The sequence below is a fragment of the Pelophylax lessonae genome, assembly GCF_965119305.1.
Source record: "Pelophylax lessonae genome assembly, chromosome: 9".
NCBI classification, from domain to species: domain Eukaryota; kingdom Metazoa; phylum Chordata; class Amphibia; order Anura; family Ranidae; genus Pelophylax; species Pelophylax lessonae.
The window spans coordinates 78,224,266-78,249,500 of NC_138776.1; the positions used below are offsets into that span (position 1 = coordinate 78,224,266).

At 44.8% G+C, this 25,235-nt stretch overlaps 1 protein-coding gene across 1 annotated transcript in view; it reads right to left on the reverse strand.

Moving 5' to 3' along the window:
• Positions 1 to 626: 626 nt before the first annotated feature.
• Positions 627 to 25,235, reverse strand: part of ACADSB (acyl-CoA dehydrogenase short/branched chain) — a 57,318-nt gene continuing 32,709 nt past the window's right edge. The window contains exons 10-11 of the mRNA XM_082268489.1: positions 10,704 to 10,803; positions 627 to 878 (exon numbers count right to left, since the gene is read on the reverse strand). Coding sequence (XP_082124615.1) covers positions 808 to 878; positions 10,704 to 10,803 — 171 coding nt within the window. The 3' untranslated portion in view covers positions 627 to 807. The remainder of the gene's footprint in view (positions 879 to 10,703; positions 10,804 to 25,235) is intronic.

Sequence of the window (25,235 nt, forward strand, 5' to 3'; positions counted from 1 at the left end):
CATACCTGCACATTGTGACAAAGGCCGACAAAACACAATGCATAATTTATTTCTGCTTTACCTCCCACCCAATAAACAGGTAAGCAAAAAGCTTCTTCTTTCATAGGGTGTTTTTGCTTTCATGTGTCATGCGTCATCCAAAATGATGATCCAGTTCTACTTCAACATACCATAAGGCTGAATAAGCCAACACCTTCCTTTGTTTCTGGAACTCTGGAGGGGAAAGATCCCTGCACCTGACATACCAGGACAGGGAAAGTTTTATCTGAACAAGGGATGATGCACTAAAATGTTTTACTCACAATATTTGAGATTAATAAATATACTAATCCCATTAACAAAAAGGTCCAGTGTCTTTCATTACCTGAGAAGGTCTTTCTGTTTAATATTACAGGGAATGCAGCAGGAAGAGACTCCCATACATGGGGAGGCAACCGTATGTACTCCATTAGAGGGATCCTGAAACTGGAACCTCTGAGAAATATAGCAAAAAGGTTACCTTTCACCAGCCTAGACCCAGGACCAAAATATCTATTTTGCGTGGACTGACTTTTTAAGAGGCACAAGTGTTTGAAGGGTGTAGTGTATTCTTGGCATTGGAATTAGGCAATGTCTTTCCCTGATAATTGTTTTTTTTTTTTTTTTGGAAGAACACTGAAGAGCTCAGAGTTGGACCTAAGCAGTAATGTCGGTGCTTTTTAACAATAATACTCATAGATTATGGTGAGGACATTCATGTGTGTCTGGAAAATGACTGATCATGTGGAATCGGAGGGACACTGGAGACAGATAACACATTCCTGGGCTTCAGTATTCCTGATCGATAAACTTTGCAATGGTGCTCAGCTGGATATTAGATGTCCCTTCATAAATTGTACCTAGAACATCAATTTTACATATGATCAGTAAACATACAACAACAAATAATTAAATTAACATTTGTTAAAAAAAAAAAAAAAAAAAACACATGCTGGCATTTTATGGGATCATAAAGCTTGTTAATAGCTTAATGAAAGTGAACATTTTAAAGCAAAAAAGGTCAAAACAACCCATGTTAATTTCCCCGATAGAAGCATCCTTTCTTCTCTACTGGGCCACATACTATTTTGAGGGGAAGTATTTAACTTCTAGGGGTGCTGAATAGGACTTACCAGGACAGGGAACATTTCATCTGAATAAGGGATGGTGCCCTAAAATGTTTTACTCACATTTGAGATTTAATATTGAAATCTCACAATTTTGAGATGAAATAGTTGTTCCACAACTATTCTAAAGTCCAGGTGTCATGCCACAAAGCTTTCAACCAGAAGGTTAGGCAACAGGTAGAAACAGCCATTGGTTGTTCCTGTGATGATGATTTTGGTCATATTAACCACTTCATCTCCCCCTTAATGACCAGGCCATTTTTTGCGATTCGACACTGCGTTATTTTAACTAACAATTGTGCGGTCGTGCGATGCTGTACCCAAATACAAATAGAGCTTTATTTTGGTGATATTTGATCACCTCTTGGGGTTTTTAGATTTTGTGCTATAAACAAAAAAAGAGCAAAAAAAAAAGGAGCGGAGGTGTGCGCATGCGCGGCAGCTCCGTGATGGCGCCTTAGCCCGGAGCTCCGCGCCTCCTCGGCCATCGGAGAGCCCCGACGCCGGCATTCCTGTGCACTGTGCCCTACGATCGGCACACTCCGCTGCCCCTTCCTCCCGCGGACCTCCGGTGGATGTCGGCGGACCGCCGCCCGGAAGTCTCCCGCCGTCTACTCTTTCTCTCCCCAGAGCGGGATACAAATAAAATGGCGACCGCGCCTTCCTTCACCTCAGGGAACCGCGGCCCGCCGGAGGTAGGAGACGCTGAGGCACTCCAAATGGACTCCCAATCTCCCTCTCCAGACCCCTGGCCATCACCTTCTACCCCCGCATACCTCCATCAGCCCCCACTAGCCTCCCCAGCGTCCACGGAATCCCTGCTAAGCAGGACCGTGGAGCAGGCCCCAGGGAATCCAGGGCTGCTATCACCTGAGGCCCCTGCTTTGCCTCTTCAACTAGGCCTCAATTTGCCTGGTCACTGCCCGGACCTGTCAGTACTTATGGCACGTTTCTCGGAAATGCTAGCCACTGGTCTAGCTCACAATGCCGCACAAATCACTGGGTCTATTAAAGCAGAACTCCAGAATCTTGGTACCAGGATAGAAGCGATTGAGAGCACCTTGGACCACACAGTAGCACGGGCCAATCAGAATACAGCTTGCATCCAGACTATGCAGGATCAGTTGGACACTGCGCTCAGTAAACTGGATGATCTGGAAAACCGGAGCAGACGCTTGAATTTCAGAGTCAGGGGGATCCCTGAAACCATCACAGATATCCCCGTCACTATTAAAGCTTTTATTAAGGACCTTATACCGGACATTTCTGAACATCGCCTGGAACTTGACCGAGCTCATAGGGCCCTGCAATTGCCCCGCAAAGATGGCCTGCCCAGAGACGTTATCGTCAAAACGCACTTTTACGGGGTTAAGGAGGAGCTCATGAGAAAGAGCAGGGGTAGGGAGGATTTGAGCATCCAAGGCCACAAGATTCAACTGTTTGCTGACCTCTCCCCCTTTACCATTCAACGCCGTAGATCCTTTAAGCCGCTTACATTGGCGTTATCTGCTAGGGCGCTGAAATATTGGTGGTCCTTCCCCTTCCGCCTGAATTTTCTATTTCAAAACAAGACTTACAGCTTTGCCAACTTCCAGGAAGGCGAACACCTGCTCCTACAGATGGGAATTCTCACCAGGGACCCAGTCCCCACTTCATCTACCAACAGGAGAGAATCTGCCAAGCGGCCTCCACCGATCAGCCCTGTGTCCTCGGTATGGAACGCACAACATACGAAACGCCACCGTGATGTCAAGCCACCCTGATGACCGCGTGGATTCTCCTTCAACACTTCCTCTAGGCTGTTAGAGTTTACTCTACTTAGCCTGATTTGGGGTCCCCGTTGATCCTGGCCTTCGCTTTTTGAACCCCCTTTTTTTGGCCCGTGTTTGGACTGCTCACTGTGATTTTTTTTTTTTTTTTTTTTTTTTTTTTTTTTTTTTCTCTCCTCAGCGAACTGGCTCTCCCATACTTTAGGCCATTTCTGGTATTGACTTTTTACAACTGAACTGGTTGCTGTTTTTATTTTTTCTATTATTTCCTTTTTCTTTTTTATTTATTATTATTATTATTTATTTATTTATTTATTTTTTCCTTCTCCTTTGAATGTTTTTGGGCTAATTTGTTCCTGGTCCCTTTCCCCTCCCTCATACTTCCTCTTTGTCTTACCCCTCCTCGTCCTCCCTCCCTTCCCACCGTCTATCTATCCCTTCCCCCCCTCCCGATTCCCTTCTCTCCCTTCCCTTCCTCTCCCCAGACCTTTTTCCCCCTCATTTCATCTACTCCCATGCTCCTCACAGTATATGCTGGGTTGTTGATCCCGCTCTGTAACTAGAGGGATCGTGGTGCCTTGAAGTTGTTTTGTATTAATGTTTTATGGGGGTGCTGGGTTGGGGCTCTTTGACCGGGGAGGTTTCATTGCGCCTCCTCCTGTCGGACGTAAGTTGTTTACTTCTTGCTTCCCACAGGAATGTGTCCTGACTGGATCAGGGCGCATCCGTACGTTTGATGGGGGGCTGTGGGCTTTGCCTGCGGTCACCTCATCCATGCGCAAGGGCTTGCTCTTGCGCCCTTTTTCTCCTTTTACTGTCCTCTTCTTTTTTCTCCCTTCACGGGGTTCTTGTTCTTTTCAGGGGGTTCCTGCGGTCCGACTGGTCTATTTATGTCCTTTCCTCCCTTGCGTTACAGATCCTGACCTCTCCCATGGGATACATTGGGAATCCACTACTGAGCTCACTCCAGCGCACTCTATGATGGCACACCATGACGTCTAACGTGAGTACGGTATCTTCTTTGCAGGTGGCATCACACAACACCCAGGGCTTAAATTCCCCGGTTAAACGTAGGAAGGCATTCCAACATTACCATTCCCAGGGACTAGGGGTTCTCCTGCTTCAGGAGACTCACTTCCCAGATTCTTATCAACCCTCCTATGTCCACCACAAATACCCCTTGTTTTATCTGGCCAACGCCCCCTCCAAGCAGAGAGGGGTGGCCATATTTTTCGCTAAATCCCTTCCCTTTTCCCATCTACAAACGGTTCGGGACCCCCACGGTCGCTTCATCTTAGTCAAGGGCCACATACAAGGGGAGTTATACACGTTTGTATCCTATTACGCTCCCAATCGGGGTCAGGCAAAATTCTTCTCGGACATGTTCCTCATACTCTCTCCCCACTTCGAGGGGCGAGTTCTCATAGGGGGGGGTTCCAATTTGGCTCTTGATTGCTCCCTAGATAAATCTAACTCCTCTGGTGGTCGGCTTCGACGTCCCTCCAAGCAGAGTCTGCGAGTAGCTCGAACACTTCACTCGCTAGGTCTGATTGATATCTGGCGGGAACTTAACCCCTCTTCCCGTGACTATACACATTTCTCGGCACCCCATCATACGTTTGCGCGTATAGATCACATTTTCATCCCCACAACTGATGTTCCATCTGCGCAGACGTCTAAAATTAAGGATGTTCCTTGGTCGGACCACTCCATAGTCTCGCTTCAGCTCTCCTGCTCCTTGCCTCCCCGAGGCCCTTCGCCTTGGAGAATTAACGAGTCCATCCTGAGTGACCCCGCTAGATGTTCTCAGGTAGAGGCTGCACTCCGTGACTATTTCAAGCTCAACGATCTTCCTGACGTGTCCCCCTCCACCCTTTGGGGGGCTCATAAGGCGGTTATTCGGGGCTACCTCATTCAACTGGGGGCAAAAATTAAAAAGGAAAGACTGATCGACATTGCCCGTTTGGAGACTGAATACTATCGTCTCCGCAGAGTCCATAGGAGATCCCCAAACCCTACCTCGCTGGCAGAACTGGATGCTGTCAAGCTGTCGTTGAACTTAGCCCTGACTTCCAGGGCGGAGAAGGCCTTGAGGTGGCAATCTGCTCGCTCTTACGCTTCTCGGGACAAATTGAGCACGAAATTAGCGCGGAAACTCTCCCCCAAATTTCGGGCGATCTCCATGCCTAAGATTAAATCTCCCTCTGGCGTTCTCTCGAGTAATCCCGTCTCCATTATGGATTCCTTTCACTCCTTCTATTCACATCTCTATGCGGCCCCTGCCCCCCACAAGGGGGATGATCCTGATTCGTTCTTGAACAAAGTACCTATCCCCCGCCTATCGGCTACACATAGATCCCTTCTTGAAGCCCCTATTGATGAACAGGAAGTGCTTGATGTCATTAAGAATCTCCGATCCAATTCCGCCCCAGGCCCTGATGGTTTTTCAAACTCGTATTACAAGACTTTCATGTCGGTCCTATCTCCTTATTTGGTCAGGTTCTTTAATGCCCTCAGGGGAGGTGCTAGTCTTGAGGAAGCATCTAATACAGCTTACATATCGGTTATCCCCAAGCCTGGGAAGGATCCCTCTGAGGTGGGCAATTACAGACCAATTTCGCTTATTAATAACGATCTCAAGATCCTGACAAAAATCTTCGCTAATCGTTTATCTAGCTTTATTACCAAATACATTCATAAGGATCAGGTGGGGTTCATTCCAGGTAGGCAGGGACCTGACCAGGTAAGGAGGGTGATTGACGTCATCTCTTTGTTGAACTCTGGGTGGGACGGTGGCCCTCCCCAACATGGTTTCCTCCTGTCCCTTGATCTCCACAAGGCCTTTGATTCCCTCTCTTGGCCGTTCCTCTTCCGCACTCTGGAATGTTGGGGCTTTGGCCCCTCTTTCCTCACCACTCTTCGGGCCCTTTACTCGCAACCGGTAGCTCAGGTCCGGATGCAGGGTTACTACTCGGTGCACATACCCATCCGGAGAGGCACGAGACAGGGATGCCCCCTCTCTCCGCTCCTTTTTGCGGTGGCTCTCGAATCTTTAGCAACAGCCATCCGCCTTCATCCTGATATTCATGGTATACAGTGTGGACCCACGACCCACAAAGTTGTGCTGTTCGCAGACGACATTATGCTTTTTGTCACCTCCCCCTTGATCTCTCTACCCAATATCGTCTCCCTCCTTAACGCCTTCGAGGCAGCGTCTGGATTACGAGTCAATATGTCCAAATCTCTGGCCCTTAATGTCAACCTCCCCTCTTCTCTAGTGGATCGGTTAAAGGACCATTTCTCTTTCTCTTGGCACTCGGATTCCATCCCCTACCTAGGGGTGTCGTTAACCCCCTCTATAGATAAGCTCTACCCATCCAATTACCCGTCCATGTTCCGACGACTGAAGCGGGAACTTTCTGATTGGTCGCGCTATCACATCTCCTGGATGGGGAAAGTCAACGCAGTTAAAATGACTCTTTTGCCCCGGATTCTCTATTTATTTCGGTCTCTCCCGATCCCTGTGCGTAAATCCCATGTTCAGAGTTTACAAGGCCACATCTTTAAATTTATCTGGGGACAGAAGGGACATAGAATCAATAAACATACACTTCTACGCTCCCGGAAACAGGGGGGCTTGGGTGTACCTGACCTCTGGAACTACTATCTAGCAGCACAGCTGACTCAGTTTTCTGTTATATATTCCAGGGGGGGGAAACCCGACTGGTGCCATATGGAACGTCAGGCTGTCCCCAGACACACTATTGATTATTTGGTTTGGAGTCCTGCCCCTACCCGTCCTCCAATATTGTCTCCAACCCTTTCACATTCATTCTCCATTTGTGATCGCATTCACAAGACGCGCAAAGTGACCTCACATTGGGCTCCGCTCACTCATCTATTTCACAATCCGGCCTTCCCTCCAGGGGAAAACATAGGGGCTTTTAAGTGGTGGACTGACAAGGGCATGTATAGGATCGGACACTTTGTTGATAGCTCGGGTCCCATAACATTCTCACATTGTACTTCTAAGCTGAAGATGCCATCTGCGGAGAAGTTCCGTCTGACTCAAATTTCGCACTATATTCACTCCCTCAGGCTCCGTTCTTCTGAGCCCCTGCGGGTGTCGCCTTATGAACAATGGTGTGCCCAAATTACTGATGTTAAGGGGGGTATTTCCCTAATTTATGCTTCACTGACTGACGCTCAAACTAAACCGGCCTACATGCTTAAATGGGAACAGGACCTCAATATAGAATGGGACCTCCCTAATTGGCACACATGTGTAGGACGTTCTTTTCGGGGTATTCACAATGTTGGGCTCATGGAGGCTAACCTAAAAGTAATTATGAGATGGTACATGGTGCCGGCTAGGCTGGCTGCCATCTACCCCTCCATGCCACCCACTTGCTTTCGTGACTGTACCCTGACGGGAACGGTTTTCCATATCTTCTGGGAATGCCCAAGGCTGCGGAAGTTCTGGGGACGCATTTATGGTATGGTCAGGCGAATCACTGGTCTTGCGGTACATCCGTCCCCTTCGCATGCTCTTTTGGGTCAGCGCATTCCTACAATTCCCAAACACACCCAGGCCCTCATTTTCTACATCTTCCTCGGTGCCAAAATGGCGATAGCCAGGCAGTGGAAAATGCCTTCGGTTCCGTTGCAGCTGGCTAAGCGTAAGATTTCGTGGATGATGGCACAGGAGAAGATGTATAGCATTCTTGACAACTCCAGAGCGAAATTCGAGCGGATCTGGGAACCCTGGGCAGCTTATGTTAACGTTACTATTTGACCGGCGTCGGGCCGCTGGAACCTTCTACTCCCTTTTGCTCTTCCTCTCTTTCTTTCCTCTCTTCTCTTGATGCCTGTCAGTTTCCTATCCTATCTATTCTGCCTTCTTCTTTTTCCTTTTCTTTTTTCTTTTCTTCCTCTTGATTGCTCACATTTGGTTTATGTTGTACTCAGAGTGTTTGGTTACTAACCCGCTTGGTGGGGTCTCTTGGTTTAAGCCCAGAGCCCCTGCCAAAAGTTTGGAATGGGTCTTTGATAACGATAATTTCTTATTTTTCTGTTCTTCTCTATAATCGGGAATACTGGTCCATCTCTGTTTGAGCTAGGGACTGGGATCTGCTTACCTATACCTGGTTCTCCTTTGGAGTCCTGGTGATTGGGATTCCACTCGTTTCAATAATATTGGTTAGGTGCTCCCACCTCGAGGCACAGTAAGTTCCCTTTTGGGGTGTCTCGGGGGTGGAGCTCTGCCATGGGGGGGTCGCCCCTGTTATCCGCTGGTGTCCCACTTTTTAAGCTTTTCTGAGTCAAGTTTTGGTCCCACTTACACTGACTTATTCCTGGTGTTTATATATATACACGTGTTGCTTGCTGCACATCCTCCCCATATTGCTGTACTTCATGTTTCTACTACCGCATGTTGTGTTACAGTTTTCATTTCTGTACCATTCCAGTTACTGTTTGTACTCGATATTTTCGAATAAAAATTTATTGAAATAAAAAAAAAAAAAAGGAGCGACAATTTTGAAAAAAAAAAAAAAAACCAATATTTTTAACTTTCTGCTATAAAACATTCCCAATAAAAAAAATTAAAAAGTCTAATTATTTTTATGAGTTTAGGCCAATTTGTATTCTGCTACATATTTTTGGTAAAAAAAAGCGTATATTAATTGGTTTGCGCAAATGTTATGGAGTTTACAAACTATGGGATAGATTTTTGGACTTTTTTTTATTTTTTTTGTTTTTATTAGTAATGGCAGCGATCAGCGATTTTTTGTGGGACTGCGACATTGCGGTGGGCAAATCTGACACAAAGTGACACTTTTTAGGGACCAGTGACATTAATACAGAAATCAGTGCTAAATAATATGCACTGTTACTGTATAAATGACACTGGCAGGGAAGGGGTTAATACTGGGGATGATCAAGGGGATAAGTGTGAGCCTAATTGTGCTTGCTAACTGTGGGGGGTTCTGTGAAAGGCACACAGAGATTGGTGTTTCAGCTTAGCAGAGACACACGATCTCACTGTGCCTGTCTGACAGGAGAGCCACCTGCTGTGTTTACATAGGCAGGCGGATCTCCTGTCAGTTTCCCTGAAGATTGTTTGAGGCTGGCGGCGATTGAGCTCGCTCCTCCTGCCGTCTGGTTCCCGCTGTGTCTAATCTACGTGACTATGTGCAGCCGAGCTGCCCTGCCACACTAAATCGGCATGGGGCAGTCGGCAAGTGGTTAAAGACCTGTTCTTGCCATCTGTGCTTCCCTGTTATTGGGCTGTTACCATGGCAGCAGTAGGTGGTTACACCCCCAAATGAGTTACAGTATCTCACAAAAGTGAGTACACCCCTCACATTTTTGTAAATATTTTATTATATCTTTTGATGTGACGACACTGAAGAAATGACACTTTGCTACAATGTAAAGTAGTGAGTGTACAGCTTGTATAACAGTGTAAATTTGCTGTCCCCTCAAAATAACTCAACGCACAGCCAATAATGTCTAAACCGCTGGCAACAAAAGTGAGTACACCCCTAAGTGAAAATATCCAAATTGGGCCCAAAGTGTCAATATTTTGTGTGGCCACCATTATTTTCCAGCACTGCCTTAACCCTGTTGGGCATGGAGTTCACCAGAGATTCACAGGTTGCCACTGGAGTCCTCTTCCACTCCTCCATGACAACATCATGGAGCTGGTGGATGTTAGAGGCCTTGCGCTCCCCCACCTTCCATTTGAGGATGCCCCACAGATGCTTAATAGGGTTTAGCTCTGGAGACATGCTTGTCCAGTCCATCACCTTTACCCTCATCTTCTTTAGCAAGGCATTGATCATGCTCTGCTTCAGTATGTCACAGTACATGTTGGCATTCATGGTTCCCCTAATGAACTGTAGCTTTCCAGTGCCGGCAGCACTCATGCAGCCCCAGACCATGACACTCCCACCACCATGCTTGACTGTAGGCAAGACACACTTGTCTTTGTACTCCTCACCTGGTTGCCACAACACACGCTAGACACCATCTAAACCAAATAAGTTTATCTTGGTCTCATCAGACCACAGGACATGGTTCCAGTAATCCATGTTCTTAGCCTGCTTGTCTTCAGCAAACTGTTTGTGGGCTTTCTTGTGCATCATCTTTAGAAGAGGCTTCCTTCTGGGACGACAGCCATGCAGACTGATTTGATGCAGTGTGCGGCGTACGGTCTGAGCACTGGCAGGCTGACTCCCGACCCCTTCAACCTCTGCAGCAATGCTGGCAGCACTCATACATCTATTTCCCAAAGACAACCTCTGGATAGGACGCTGAGCACATGCACTCAACTTCTTTGGTCGACCATCACGAGGCCTGTTCTTAGTGGAACCTGTCTTGGCCACTGTGCTGCCAAGCTCATCTCATCTCCACATTTTTCTTAGTTAACTCAAGTTGACCATAAAAAAGAAAAATGCTCCACAGTGTAATCCCATTAAAAAAAAAAAAAAACGTTTATTTCAACCAGTTTAAAAAACTGCTCACAAGTAGATTTCAGGGCAAAGTGCCAGTTTCTCTCAATAAGGCACCCATGCATCAACTGATACTTACCATTGCTAAGCACTCCCCCAAGTGAACGGGAGGGACAGTAAACGGTAGGTATTGGTGGATGTGGGGATTACCCTATCAAGAAAACCTTTCATATTCTCTGATTGGTAAGGTCTACACACGTTTGAAATGAGAATGAAAAAAGTTTGCTTGTTAGATGGCATTATATGTTATTACAGGTCAGTATGATGCATCTTACCTATCTTGACATCCCGGTAATATTTTTCTATTGGATAGTCTTTGGTGAAGCCAACACCTCCCATCCATTCCAAACACTTGCTGGTTGTCATTGCTGCCATCTAAGATGATAAAAAGGTCATCAGGTTTTGCGATGGTTCATAAAATGCATGTATTTCAGAAACAGCAACTGGAGAAAAAAAAAAAAAGTTAGACTTACTGGTATCGAATTTTGAAGAGTCTTCCAGGACAGCTACAGGAGATACCGGCTCTGCCCTCTACAGGAACCACAATACCAAAAACTGTTAAAAACCCCCTCCCACCCCCTTGTCCTCATTTGTTAGCCCAAAGAAGAACCGCGCACAAGGGGAATCAAACCATATATCAAAAATATTCAAATCAATCTAAACATAACCCGAACACCTATAGAAAAGGGAAAACAACATCAAGGTGAGAAAAAAAGGAAGCTGTCCTGGAAGACTCTCAGAAACACCGTTACCAGTAAGTCTAACTGGTTTTCCCAAAGCGTCTTCCAGGACTCAGAAGAGGGACCATCGCTTGCAGAAATTTTCCTCCAGAGCCTGGCTGGAAAGCAGTTCTACACAACAGGGTTTCACAAAAGCATGATTATTGGACCAGACTGCCCACTCTTGAGAGTTCTTCACATGAGGCATCAAGTCCTCTCTGCTCATGAAGCTGTCATAGCTCTAGTCAAATGTGCACGTACACTGGAAGGAGGCTGCTGGTCTAAGCTCTTATACGCAAATAATATACTCTCACATCTCCATCTACTAAAGACCAAAAACAACCGGCACTTGGTGTCTGATGCAAATCTAGACTGCCATTACCACTATACCTAAATACAAGATAAACGAATAAACAAAAATGGTGCCCTGTCTCTTTAGGTGCAACTCACTTAAAGTGCAAACATGTGCCAAACAAAAGTGCTAATGTGCCATTCATTCATAATAACAATAATTCATGTCACCATTAAAGGACCATATAAAACAAAAAGATAATGCACTGTGTCTTTAACCACTTCAATACAGGGCACTTTCATCCCCTTCCTGCCCATGCCAATTTTCAGCTTTCAGTGCAATCGCACTTTGGACAATTGCGCGGCAACACTGTACCCAACAGAAATTTTTAGAATTTTGAGACATAGAGTTTTCTTTTAGTGGAATTTAATCACCACTGGGTTTTCTAATTTTTTTTTTAACTTTCAGTCTTTTTTCGTTTAGCAAAAAAGTTTTACTTTGTTTGTTTCTGTTATAAAATTTTGCAAACAGTGGGTATTGAAAATAACCCCCCCCCCCCAATTTAAAATAATAATTTTGTTGCTTTGCAGCCTGCCTAAAATGAAGACAGACAGTTTTTGTTTTATCCAGCTGTATTTACTCAGTGCAACTTATAATATCCAAATGAAAGATAGAACGCCACTATATCAGAAAAAAATAAAATAATAATAATAATAATTCAAAAACAGAATCACTGAGGTGGAAAAAGGATCACCCCCTTGTGTCAGTATTTTGTTGAACCACATTTTGCTTTATTTACAGCCTTTATAGTCTGTTGGGATATGAACCTACTAACTTTGCACATCTAGACTGCAATTTTTGCCCAATCTTCTTTGCAGAACTTCTCAAGTTTAGTTAAATTTGATGGTGACCATTCGTGGACATGCAAAGACAATCCTTTTTTTCTCCTTCAACCACCGTGTGGTAATTTTTGCTGTGTGCTTTGGGTAATTGTCATGTTGGAAGGTAAACCTTCTTCCCATTGACAACTTTCTGGCAGAGGGCAGCAGATTTTCCTCAAGAAAATGATGGTATTTTGCCCCATACATTTTTTCTTCTATCCTGACAAGTGCTCCAGTCCCTGCTGCAGAGAAACACCCCCATAACTGGATATTACCCCTCCATGCTTTACTGTAGGAATTGTGTTATTTGGATAGTGAGCTATATTGGATTTCTGCCAGATATATCATTTGATGTTGAGGCCAAGTAATTCAAGTTTAGTCTCATCTGACCATAACACCTTTTTCCATGTGGCCTCAGAATCTCCAAGGTGCATTGTGGCAAAGCTCAGTCGTGACTGCATGCAGATGGCCTTTCTTGAGGAGTGGCTTTTTCTTGCAACCCTCCTATACAAGCCACATTTGTGGAGAATTTGTGATACTGTCCTAAATTCCTGCAACTGCTTCAGAGTTGCTGAAGGCCTCTTCGTTGCCTCTCTGACCAGTTTCCTCCTGGCTCTTTCATCCAGTTTGAAATGACGTCCTGAGCCAGGGAGGGTCTGCGTTGTAACAAATACCTTTCACTTCTTAATAATAGATTTCACTGTGCTTCTAGGCATGGTTAAAAGCTTTTGAAATATTTTTGTATCCCCCTCCTGCCTTGTGCCTGTCCACAATTTATCCCAGGGATCTTTAGACCGTGCCTTGCCATCCATAGTTGATTGTTTGCTTCAGTTGCACTATCGGAGACTAAAATGCTTCAGGAAAGCTCTCTTCATGCTGAGCTAATCAAAATGACCACAGTTGCTCACAGTTGAATGTCAAATGGCTTTGTGTGCCATTGAGGAGGAGGCGTGATCTTTTTTCCAACTCAGTGATTCTATTTTCTTTTCAGTTTTGGTGTTATTTTTTCACTTGAAGGTTATAAGATGCACTGGGAAATACAGCTAGATACAACAAAAACTGTGTCTGTCTTCATTTCAGTCTGCAAAGCAACAACATATGATTATTTTAAAGGAACCATGATTCTTTTCTATACCCTTTGTAAGCAATTTTTCTTCTTAACTTATGGGCACTGGTGAGGCTGCACTGTTGTGCACTGACGAGGCAACACTGATGGGGCTGCTCTGACAATCAGGGAACTGATCATCAGTGGGAGGACGTCCTCCCAGAACTAGAGAGCCACTCTGTAGCCATCTTTTGGCTATAGCGCTGTAGGGAACAGGTTAAATATAAATCATTTAAAGTGCAAGTATGTGTCAATACAAAGCGCTTTGTGTCACTAATTCAGAATACCATGAATTCATATCACAGCAAAAACATAATATACCAAAGTACTATGTGCATAGAACCAATAAATGTAATAAAATGCATATGGTCTAGCACTCTTACTGTAAGAAATAGTGTAAACATATAAAATATCCATACATCTCAAAGATTAAAGTCTATCCACTGCTCCACCACCGATGTTGCAATACAAGGACCGCACTTTGGAGTGAGGAACCACCACCGTGAGAAGAAACTGCTTACCAAATGGTTAACCTCCACATCATAAGAGGTTAACCAGCATGATCCTCCACTAGAGTCTCAAGGTGACTGGTCAGCATCAGATGGAACGCCACAGGACCGCACTCCAAACACCATTCTCCACAGCCTCAGTTCAAGGGAAAGCGCTAATGTCTTTCAAAGACAGTAAAAACACATACCATGGCCAAATAGCTTCCACAACTTAAAATGATTTTATACGATACTCACACACATACCGAGGTACAATCATGTAAAATGGCGACACCTGCTGGCCAATGGTGTGCACAATGACAGCACAAAATAAGCTCCGCCTACGCATTTCGCGGTAAGCCACGTCTTCAGGGGACTGGACCCATTGCATAACGTCTCTGATCTTATATACAACAGGCAGGACAGCTCTGAAATAGGCAACAAAGCACCACTGTCTCCAAATGAAAACCCAGGTATGAACAATCGGATCAAAAGGAGAATGGGACCCACATATAACAAAAGAAGAACAATTCAGAAACAGTAAAGATTAAAAAAAAAAATCATCACACCTTAAATCTGTATGGCCTCTTCTAGTGGAACATAAAACAAGCTAATGTTGCCCATTGTCAGAGCTGCACAGTTCATATCATAACAATACCATCAATTCTATTAATAACATTATTAAAAACCACAAAAAAAATTAAAAAGTGAAATTAAAGAAAAAAAAAAAGTAAAAGAAAATTAAATGAATAAAAAAATACAAAATTAAAAATAAATATTAGAAGATTCCTAGTCAATAAGTAAACACCTGGCAGAGGAGACAACTGTTCATAATAAAACAGTTGAGATCTCATTGCACATTTAATCCATATGAAGTAAAGAATCTTAACTCGTAAATCCAGTGAGTTTCTAATTGGGCAATTTCCCTAATCACATTTCTACCCCGCCAGTTTGAAACATACCTATCTATGCCAATTACCTTCACCTTGAAAATGTCTAGAAAAGGAAAATTACACTTAAAGCCCCTCCTAATATTACCTAAGTGATCCCCTATTCTAACTCGGAGTGCCCATGAGGTTCTGCCTACATACTACATCCCGCACGGGCACTTAAAGATATAAACTACTCCTTTTGTGGAACACGCAATGGAGGTGTTAATTTTTCATACCTTTTGGGTAACACATGAAGAAAATGACTAGTTTGCAAAGAATTTGAGAAAACAGTCTTGCAAATCTTACACCCATGGCAGGGATAAAACCCTTTAGGGTTTTCAAACAAGACAGGTCAAACAGGCTTGTCAATAAAATTGGGAGCAATTCTCTCTCTTAAAGTATGGCCCTTAGGAAAAATAACCGAGGGTGTTTCTAGTACATGTGGGCATAAAATATAATTCTTACTGATAATCCAGTGCTTTTAAACTAACCTTTTTATTCTACCGTATTGATCCGAAAAGGAGGTGATAAAGGCCCATTTAAAATCTCCACTAGACGTAACTAATCTCTCCTTAGGAACCAGTAATGATTCATGATCGAATGCAGATACATCCCTAATCACAAATTCCACATATTTCAAAGTGCAGCCTTTATGCAGAAACCTGTTTTCAATACCTCAGCTTGAGAAGCAAAATCCTGCTCACCTACGCCAATCTTTTGAAAGTAAAATTTGTCCCCAAACCATAAAGAATTCTGCTCCATTGGGAACTTCAAAAGCTCCAAAATAAATGATCTCTGTTTACAAGGGAAAGAGCCTGTTTTAGTCAAGTAATATTCTGCCACTTGGTAACCTTTGGAGTGTGATATACAAGTGTACAGAAATGCCACATCGACGGTAACCAATAGAAATTCAACCTCACAAACCAATTCCTTCAGCTCCCGAATCACTTGGGAAGAATCCTTTAAAAAGGCAGGTGTAGCAAAAACCAAAAGCTCAAGGTAATAATCAAAATATATTCCAATTTTGGAGGTAGCTGAGTTAATGCCACTCCCAATAGATCGCTCAATACTTGTGTACTTTAGGGAGAGAATACATAAAATCGGTATTCTAGGAATAACGAAATAAAACTGAGAAAATTCACAGAGCTGCCCCTAGCTTGTCTAGTGTAAAATGTCCAAAAGGTGATGAATAAAATGTCCAAAAGGTGAAGATGAAAGTTGCACCTGGGTGCAAAAGTGTCTCTTAAATACTTAGTCTGGATGACAATAAAAAATCAATAAGAAAGGTCTGTGGTCTCTATTGGAAATAGGAAGCCTGCACTGGGGTCAGGGAACCCACAATGAAACCGAAGAGGGGAGGAAGAGAGGCACCAGGCGACCAATAGTTTAACAAGGTTTAGGAAGTATATAATAAAACACAGTAACAGGTTCAATTCACATGATGGCCATAGGTGTCTGTATATGCCCAGGTAGGCTGAGCAAAGGATCCTGCACAAGATCGTGGAGTGGTCCTAGCCACAGCACGGCTCTGTAGAAACAGCAGAGAGGAGGCTAAAACCATGACCAGGAGAGAGCTGAATGACACCTGTCGAACTGAGAAAGGAGGCTTGTAATTAGCCTCTGAAACGCATTCCGATTGGTCAGTTCCTCTCGAGGTTTGACAGGTGTCATTTGGCTCCCTCCTGCTCGCGGTTTCAGCGTCCTCTCTCCTGTCTCTACAAGGCCGCCACTGCTGCTAGGACCACTCCACGATCTTGTGCGGGATCCTTTGCTCAACCTACCTGGGCACATACAGACACCTATGGCCATCCTGTGAGTTTAACCATGTTACTGTGTTTTAATATATACTTATCAAACCTTGTTACACTATTGGTTGCCTGGCGCCTCTCTCCCTCCCCTCTTCTATTACAGGGACTAAAACCTGTTTTTTGTTAACGACACCCATATTATACCATTATTCACAATCTTTACCAAGCCATGCTTAAATTTCCCTGTTTGATTGCACTTAAGGACTAGACAAGTATTTTCATCCAAGAGGATATTATTCAATTCATCCAAATAATCTTGTTTTTTAAGCAAAATAATGCCGCCCCCCCCCCCCCTCTTCAGCAGCATAGATAACCAAATCCTTCTTCGCACAAAGAGACTTGATCCCTAATTCAACATCATGCTCCCTCCTCTTCTAGCTTTTAAAACCGCCAAAATCCTTCATAACTAAATCTCTAAATACTGTCCGATTAGAGGATAAACCACCTGAGGGATTTAGGCTGGGTCCACACTGATGTGGTATACAGCATCGCAGGTCATTTGCACAGGAATCAAACAAGATTCCTGAGCAAATGACATGCAAATTTAGTGTAGTGCATATTGAGCCATACATTATGTATGGCCCAATTCGCAATGGATCCGCACCAAAAAGGTTGAGGACCCTTTTTTTTTGTCTGCACTGGAATCGGATCACATGGGTGTTCAGACTAAATATAGAAGCAATGGACAAGCCAGAATGCTTAACCTCCCCCTTTACTTCTCTATTACAGCCTAATTTTTTAGGATTACTAAGAAAATGCATCGTAATAATAATCTTTCGGATGTATTTTCGCAAGTCATGCCATTTTTTTTTTTTTTTTGTGGAGTTCCCCTAAAACTTAGATATGGGATGGATTTTGGAGGGATTCATGCATTTTTTTGGGGGGGTGTAGGCCATACCACGCTGTTTTTTTTTTTCATTTTCTAATGCCGGCTCTCCTCTTGACCGTGGGATCTTCTGCTAATCTACGTTCTAGAAAAACATATAAAACAGCCACTTACATCCTTAGAGTGCTATTTAATAAACCCTTATCCACCCCTTATTTGTAAAAAGTCCAAACACAGTGAGAATGGAATAATCTGTGCTTTTGGATTTTGCTCTCCAAAAACCAAACTTTAGAATACATTTTCCTGGTGCAGTTTCCTACTACACAAAAGGGGGAGATTTACTAAAACTGGTGCACTTAAGAAATTGGTGCAGCTGTGCATGGTAGCCAATCTAACTTCAGCTTGTTCAAATAAGCTTTGGCAATAAAACCTGGAAGCTGATTGGGGGTTTTTCATTAAACTGCATAAAAAAACAAAGTGTCTATCAGTTTCTCTGAGCAACCCTGGTCTCTGAGGATCTTCCCCTCAGCCAACAAGCTGTCAAAACGGAAAAGACCAGTATTGGGGTGAAGAACAGACCCTGGTCTCTAAGGATATTTATCTCAGCCTCCAAATGGAAGAGACAAAGATTGGGGTGCAGAACAGGCCCCCCTGAAAGAGCAGATCCAGACAGTCAAGAAATGTCCAAGGAGGGGAAGTTGACAGGGACACTAGGGCCAAAAACCAGCATCTCCTTGGCCAATATGAGGTTATGAGAATAACCTGGCAGGATTCCAGCATGACCTTCCTAATCACTTGTGAGAGAATCAATACTGGGGAACAGGCATAAGCCAGTTTGAAATCCTATTCTAGAGTCAATGTATCCAATCTCAGAGCTAGAGACTGCTTCTCCAAAGTAAGTCCTGATCTTTCTGTTCTTGCTGGAGGCAAACAGATCTATCTGTGGAGTACCTTATTTGGTTGTGATCTGAGCAAAGTTCTTCAAATATAGCTCCGACTCTCCCTGCCTTATTGTTTTTCGGCTGAAGTAGTCTCTCAGGGAACCCAGATTTGCCTCTGCCCAAAGCAGGGTCTCTTGTGATAGTACCAACAGGCTTGGAGACCTTGTGCCCCCATGCTTTTTTACGTTTTTGTCCTGAATGGACCTTGAAAAGAACTTCAGGGCATGACCTACTGCTGATAGTTTCCTGAAGTTGGAGGAGGCATTAACCAGGTCTGGACCCCAACCGAGGTCTTCTGTGCATGAAAGGGACCTACATGAGCAACCCAGGCCCAGGTACTGGCATCTGTAATTATCTTGTACAGATTTCTTTGAATCCAGGGCGGCCTTGCCACTATGTTCTATGTGTTGGTCCACCAATTGAGATCTAACAAAACTTCCTCTGGGAGAGTTACCACCCTGTCCAGGATAACAAGAAGGCCTGCAGGTTTCTCGAGTGCAGCTGAGCCCAAGAGACCCCTAGAATAGCTGCTGTTGTCAGTCCTAAAATTAGCATGATACGCCTTAGAGATGCCTGTTGTTGATTCTGGAGACTCATAACCCAGGAGACCAACATTTCAATTTTTGGCTCTTTTAAAAATGTTGTCTGAGAAATAGCCCCTACCCTATAACCTAGGAAGCTCTATTGATTGTGCTGGAATCAAGTTGAATTTGTCCAGATTGATTAACCAGCCTGATGATGCAAAAAAAAAAAAGGACTTGCCCCTATCATTTCCCAACAATAGCAAAAAAGGGAAAGCCTTATCCCTACCCCAACCTGGTGTCACTTGTCACTTTTAAGAGCAGGGTCACAAGCAGTGAATAAGGTTCCTCCTTTCCTCTTGTTCTTCTCAAACGATCAGCACTATTTTTTAGTTGGGGTTTGTTGGACTCAAATTGGGGAATGCCCTGCCGATTCCGAAAGGAACCCTTGTTACAAAATGATTTCTTCCTAACAGGAAACTTGCCTCCCTTCTCCTTAGAAGGAGTCAATATACTAGTATGAAGGCCAGAACCAAACTATTAATTGCCCTCTAAGGGATACCACAAAGTCTGGATTTGGAAGACAAGTCCCCTTCCTAGGCCTTAAGCCAAATAGCACTGAAAGCATCATTTAGGAGGGCCGTAGTTCTAGAGGTGGCTATGACACACTCTACCACTGCATCTGCAAGAAACATGACCGGACTGCATATGAGTGGTAGAGCTTCCTGAATCTGAGCTATGGGAGTGTCAGAGAAAAGAAGTTAACTAAACCTGTCAACCCAAAATTTCAAGGTTTCTGGCCAAGCAAGTGGATGCAAATGCCCGTCCCAAAGAAAAGGCAGAATCGTCCTAAGCCTTCCTCAACAAGGGCTTTTCTATCCATTTGGTCTTCAATTAAACCTGAATCCTCAAAGGAGATATCAGAATCCTTGAAAACCTGGGATAGTGATATGTCTAATTTAAGACACTTGAAAAAGATCTCTTCCTCAGATGCAAAAGGGAATCCCCACTTATAAACTTTGTATTAGATTTATGGTTTTTCTCTTGCAAACATCCTGCGCAGGCTAAGACGGCTGATCCTCAACAATCCGTTCAGAAGTATAAATGGCTTGGAGTAACTGATCAGTTTCCTCTACCGGAAAAAGAAATCTGCTAGCATAACCTTCCCCAGCACCCTTTTCCCCTTCCTTTAAGCTTATTTCTCCCCTGTTGAACGAGGAGACCCTTCCTCCACCTGAGATTTAGAAATCGCCAGGGTACTAATCATCAGTGTATCCAAGGCTGACAAAACCAAGGGACTGCGTTCACTAGGAGGAGGGCCCATAACAAAAACAGCTGTTCTAAATGAGCGAAACGTAGATATCATCTCATCCCACACAGAACACCTAAAATTCTTCAATGAGGAGACTGACTCAGACCCTATAACCGACACAATACTTTTTTCCACATTCTTTTTTTTGTTAGTTGAGAGCTTGGAGCCGCAGTTCCCACAATTCTTTCCAGACCTGCAAGGCTGTTCAGCGTCAACCTAAAGAAAACATATTGGAAGAAACAACCACCCATAGGCATTAAATACAAGGTCCATTTTTCTTCCCAAACAGGGTACATCCCCTTCTTACCTGCTGCGCTTAAGCTTGGGACTCATCCGAAGAGGCACCTGGCTTTGCTTTAGGGGTAACAGATTTAGAGTCCCTCGCATCCCCTTTCTGCATGTTGGGATGAGTAGGGCTCCGCCAATGCACTGCTACTGCCTAGGGCAAGGTGAGACACAAAATCAGCCACCGCTGTCAGTCCCATAAATCCAGATCAGTGTCAAGCATCCAGCCTCTCCCTGGCCCACAGCTCCTCTTAAATCAAAAATGCTGCCCCAGCGTGTCTCTGCGGCGCTCGGAAAAAGCGGCGGCCACCATCTTAGGACAACAAAAAAAAAAGGCCGGCACCAGTGGGGCTGAATACACGTCACCATCGCTGCCTCCCCCACCCATCGGAAGTGACGCACTGGCTGCCATCTTGGTGCACCCGGACAAGGGTGGCAAAGCTCTGCCAGGGAGAAAGCAGGAAGCTGGCCCGCAGCCCCAACACTGCACCTGCCCATCTACCGGCCACCCCTGCTCCCCCACAGGAACCACTCCATAATGCAAGCCAGAGGAGACACAGCCATAGGGAAAACATTTCAGAGTCGATCCATACCTAAAAAGGAGGGGCGAGGTCCAGGTAAAAAACAGGGACAACTCCCAGGGAGAGGGACTTACTAACTCCTACCCACAAGCGGGTCAGTAAGGAGAGGGAGCAGGTTACCACAATTACCCACCAGAGAAAAAAAAACAACAAACAGGGACGATGTGTTCACCTGGAGGGTGAGAAACACAATAACTGAGGACAAGGGGGTGGGAGGGGCCTTTTAACTGTTCTTGGTATTGCGTTTGCTGTAGAAGGCGGAGTGGTATCTCTCATGTAGCGGTCCTGAAAATGCTTTGGGAAAAAGGTGCATTAGGCTTTCTATAAGGCTGCATACCTCTATACAATGTATTTATTAGGGCCAATGTCAGTGGCTATGAGGCTTGTATTGAAGGCATCAGTTTTGAGACACCTTTGGGATCATTCAGAATTCTATGACAAGTGCACTTGATCTGAAGTGGTTTGCCTTCAGACCTGTTTAAAGGCATTATAAACCTTCCTACCTGCACGTTGTGTTTTTCACATAAAAAAATGTGCATTATACTTACAAATATGTTTAAACTTTGCGCTAAGTTGTAATAATTTGGGACTGCTGCATCCTGCATTAAATCCTGAATACTGGACACAACAAAACACTGTGGAAAAAATAATAAATGTGTGCAAAACAAAAAAATAATAATTCAATAGGAAAATTCATATATATATATATATATATATATATATATATATATATATATATATATATATATATATATATATATCACTTAAAAGAGAAGTATGACACACAGCCGAGCGATCTAATGCCACAGATCGCTGGGTTCTCACAGCTCCCCGAGCAGAGCGCTGCTGACTGTTAGTCAGCATCACTCTGCTCTGCCCCCTTCTCGCTCACTGGAGCGCTGGGCTGTGGAGGGGACGGGAAAATGGCTAATTGGCCCCAATTTGGACATTTACACGTAGGGGTGTACTCACTTTTGTTGCCAGCGGTTTAGACAATAATGGCTGTGTGTTGAGTTCTTTTCAGGGGACAGCAAATTTACACTGTTAGGCTCCTTTCACACGGCCGCTCCGTGTGTCCGCAAATCATCCCATCCGTTTGCGGATGATTTGCGGACATAATGTAAGTAAATGGCACTGCGGGTGTCAGCGGAATACCATCCGCTGACACCCGATTTTCCTCCTTTCAGTTCTGTTCCGTTTTTTTTTTTTTTTCAAAACAGTGAGGTTTATTGAAACTTTTGGTACAATACAAAAATAGACCGTGCATTGAAACTTCGACCATATTCATAATACACAGGGGCACAAAAATACAAATATTCACAGTGATTAACACTTAGAAACAGAACAGACATAGTAAAAAAAATAAGGCAGTAGTCGGTTACTTTCTTTCGGCCCAACACTCAAGCAAACAATATTGATTTAACAGGGACGGTCAGCATAAGGTAGTTACCTATTTCACTACTGAGCCGTATCAGGGCATTGCACCCATTTGTCCCAAATCTTGTTGAACTTCTGAGGGCACCCCCTATGTTTATAAAAGTTTATGAAATGGGATGACACTATTAATTTCCTTAATCCACAACCCTAAAGTAGGAGGAGTAGGTCTCATCCACCGTCTGGCTATCAATTTACGTGCTATAAACAAGGTTTCCTGAAGAAATATGACAGTGGATTTGGGCATCTCTCCATCCGGATAGACCCCCAGGAGACACTCCTTAGGAGAGAGTTGTAGAGGAGACCCCATTTTGTCATGTAGAAATGTGACTACCTGTTGCCATAGAGTCTGTAATTGGGGACAGCTCCACAGTAGATGAAAGAAGGAGGCGTCAGGGTCTCCGCACATAGGACAAGAGGGGACCAAGTCAGGGTGATATTTGGACAGTCTAAGTGGGGTGAGATAAGCCTGGTGTAATATAAAGGTCTGGGTTAGGCGATCCGACAGTTTTGGCGACACTCTGCGGCACGTCTCCAGGGCATCCTCCCACTCCTCATCCTCCATGGCCCCCACACTACGCTCCCAGCGGGTCTTAAGTGCAAAAGCTAAAGTGGTCGAAGAAGGTGTGTGGAGCTCAGAGTAGAACATGGAAATGAGGTGACTGGGTTCTGTACTTTTAACAATCTCAAGGGTGGTAATCAATTCCATCTCAAGAGGGCCGTCAGGGAATTGAGATCTATAGGCATGGGAGAGCTGTAAGTATCTGTAGTGCATGGGGCCCTGGAGCGCAAACTGGTCTCGCAGGGTCTCGTAAGACCGCAGACCAGTGGTCGTGGAGATATGGCTAAGGAGAAGAATACCCCTCCCACTCCATACCGACAGGTCAGGGATGGAGAGAAACTCACGCAATGTGCTATTATGCCACAGAGGGGTAAATGTGTGGAATGGAGGGCACCGAAGCCTAGACGCTACTACCTCCCAGATCCGACAATAGTGATATAGAAGAGATCTGGGGCACAGGGGCTCCAACGAGCCCCTGACGCCCCTAAGGATAACAAGAAGGGGGTCCCCGAGGGGATGAGCCCACCCAGGGCAGAGCAGGGTCAAGAAGCGCTCTCTATCCGTTTTATCTATGTGAAAGAACTGGGACAACTGAGCTGCCAGATAGTACAGATTAAAATCCGGCAGGGCCAACCCCCCTAGATTTGTAGGATTCTTGAGCTTGCGCCAGGAGATCTTGTGCCGGTTAGCACCCCAAACAAAGGTCTTGAGGAGTGATTCCATCTGCTTAAACAGCTTGAGTGGCAGATAAATAGGAGAGTGCCATACAACATAGAGAATTTTGGGAAGGAGAACCATTTTAATTAAATTGACTCTACCCATCACTCCCAGAGGTAATTTGGACCACACTTGAATTTTAGCCTTAAGCAGAGGGAACAAGGGTTGAACGTTATCCGGGACATAATCTGCCGAGCTAGCTGTCACTTGAATCCCTAAGTATTTAATGCGGGATACACATTGTAGGGCCGGGTTTGCGGGGGCGATCGCCTGCGGGCTCTCGTCAAGTGGAAGAATTTGTGACTTATCCCAGTTTATCTGAAAACCGGAGAATCGTCCGTATCGTTCAATTAAAGAAAGGGCTGTGAGCAGGGATTCTCGAGAGTCTTCCAAATACAGCAAAGTGTCATCAGCATACATGCTGATTTTCTCCTCTAGTGGTCCCCTACGTAGGCCACGAATCCCGGGATGTGCTCTAATGGCCATCGCCAGGGGTTCCGCGGCCAGGGCATACAGTAGGGGGGAGAGGGGGCACCCCTGTCGAGTGCCACGGGATAAAGGGAAGGCGGTCGACTGCCAGCCGTTGGCCAGGACCCTAGCTACCGGGGCGCTATATAGAAGTTTGACCCACTTAATAAAATTAGGTCCAAAGCCATATCGGTCCAGGCAGGTCCATAAAAATGGCCACTCCACCGAGTCGAATGCTTTAGCCGTGTCCAAGGAGACCACCACCCTGCCACCCATTCCGTCGTGTTGTGCCTGGAGATTCATGAATAACCGGCGAAGTTTAAATGAGGTGTTCCTCCCAGGCATGAACCCGGCCTGGTCCAGGTGTATGAGTGAAAGGATCACCTTGTTAAGACGGAGGGATAAAATTTTCGCAAGGATTTTAGTGTCCACTGGGAGCAAAGAGATGGGACGGTAAGACTCTGGGGCGTGTAAATCTTTGCCCGGCTTGGGGATGAGCACAATTAACGCCTCCCGCATAGAAGGGGGCAGGACTGCATCCCTGAACAAGGATTGAAACAAAGCCAATAATTTAGGAGAAAGGAGTTCCGAATATTGGGAGAAGAACTCAATCAGGAGGCCGTCTAGGCCGGGGGCCTTAGATCTAGGGAACTTGGACACGGCTGCTGCAATCTCCTCCACAGAAATGGGTGCCTCGAGGGTCGCCAACTGGTCGGATGTCAAAGTGGGAAAGTCAATAGAGTCCAAAAAGTCATGCATGTCAGTGCAGTCAGCAGGGGCCTTAGAGGTGTAAAGTGTACTAAAAAATGATCGGAAACACTGTGTCACCGCAGCAGGATCAGTGATCTCATTACCCAGGTCATCCTTTAAAGTAATAACTACCGGGGGCCTATCCTCACAATGGACTAAATATGCGAGGAATTTCCCTGCCCGCT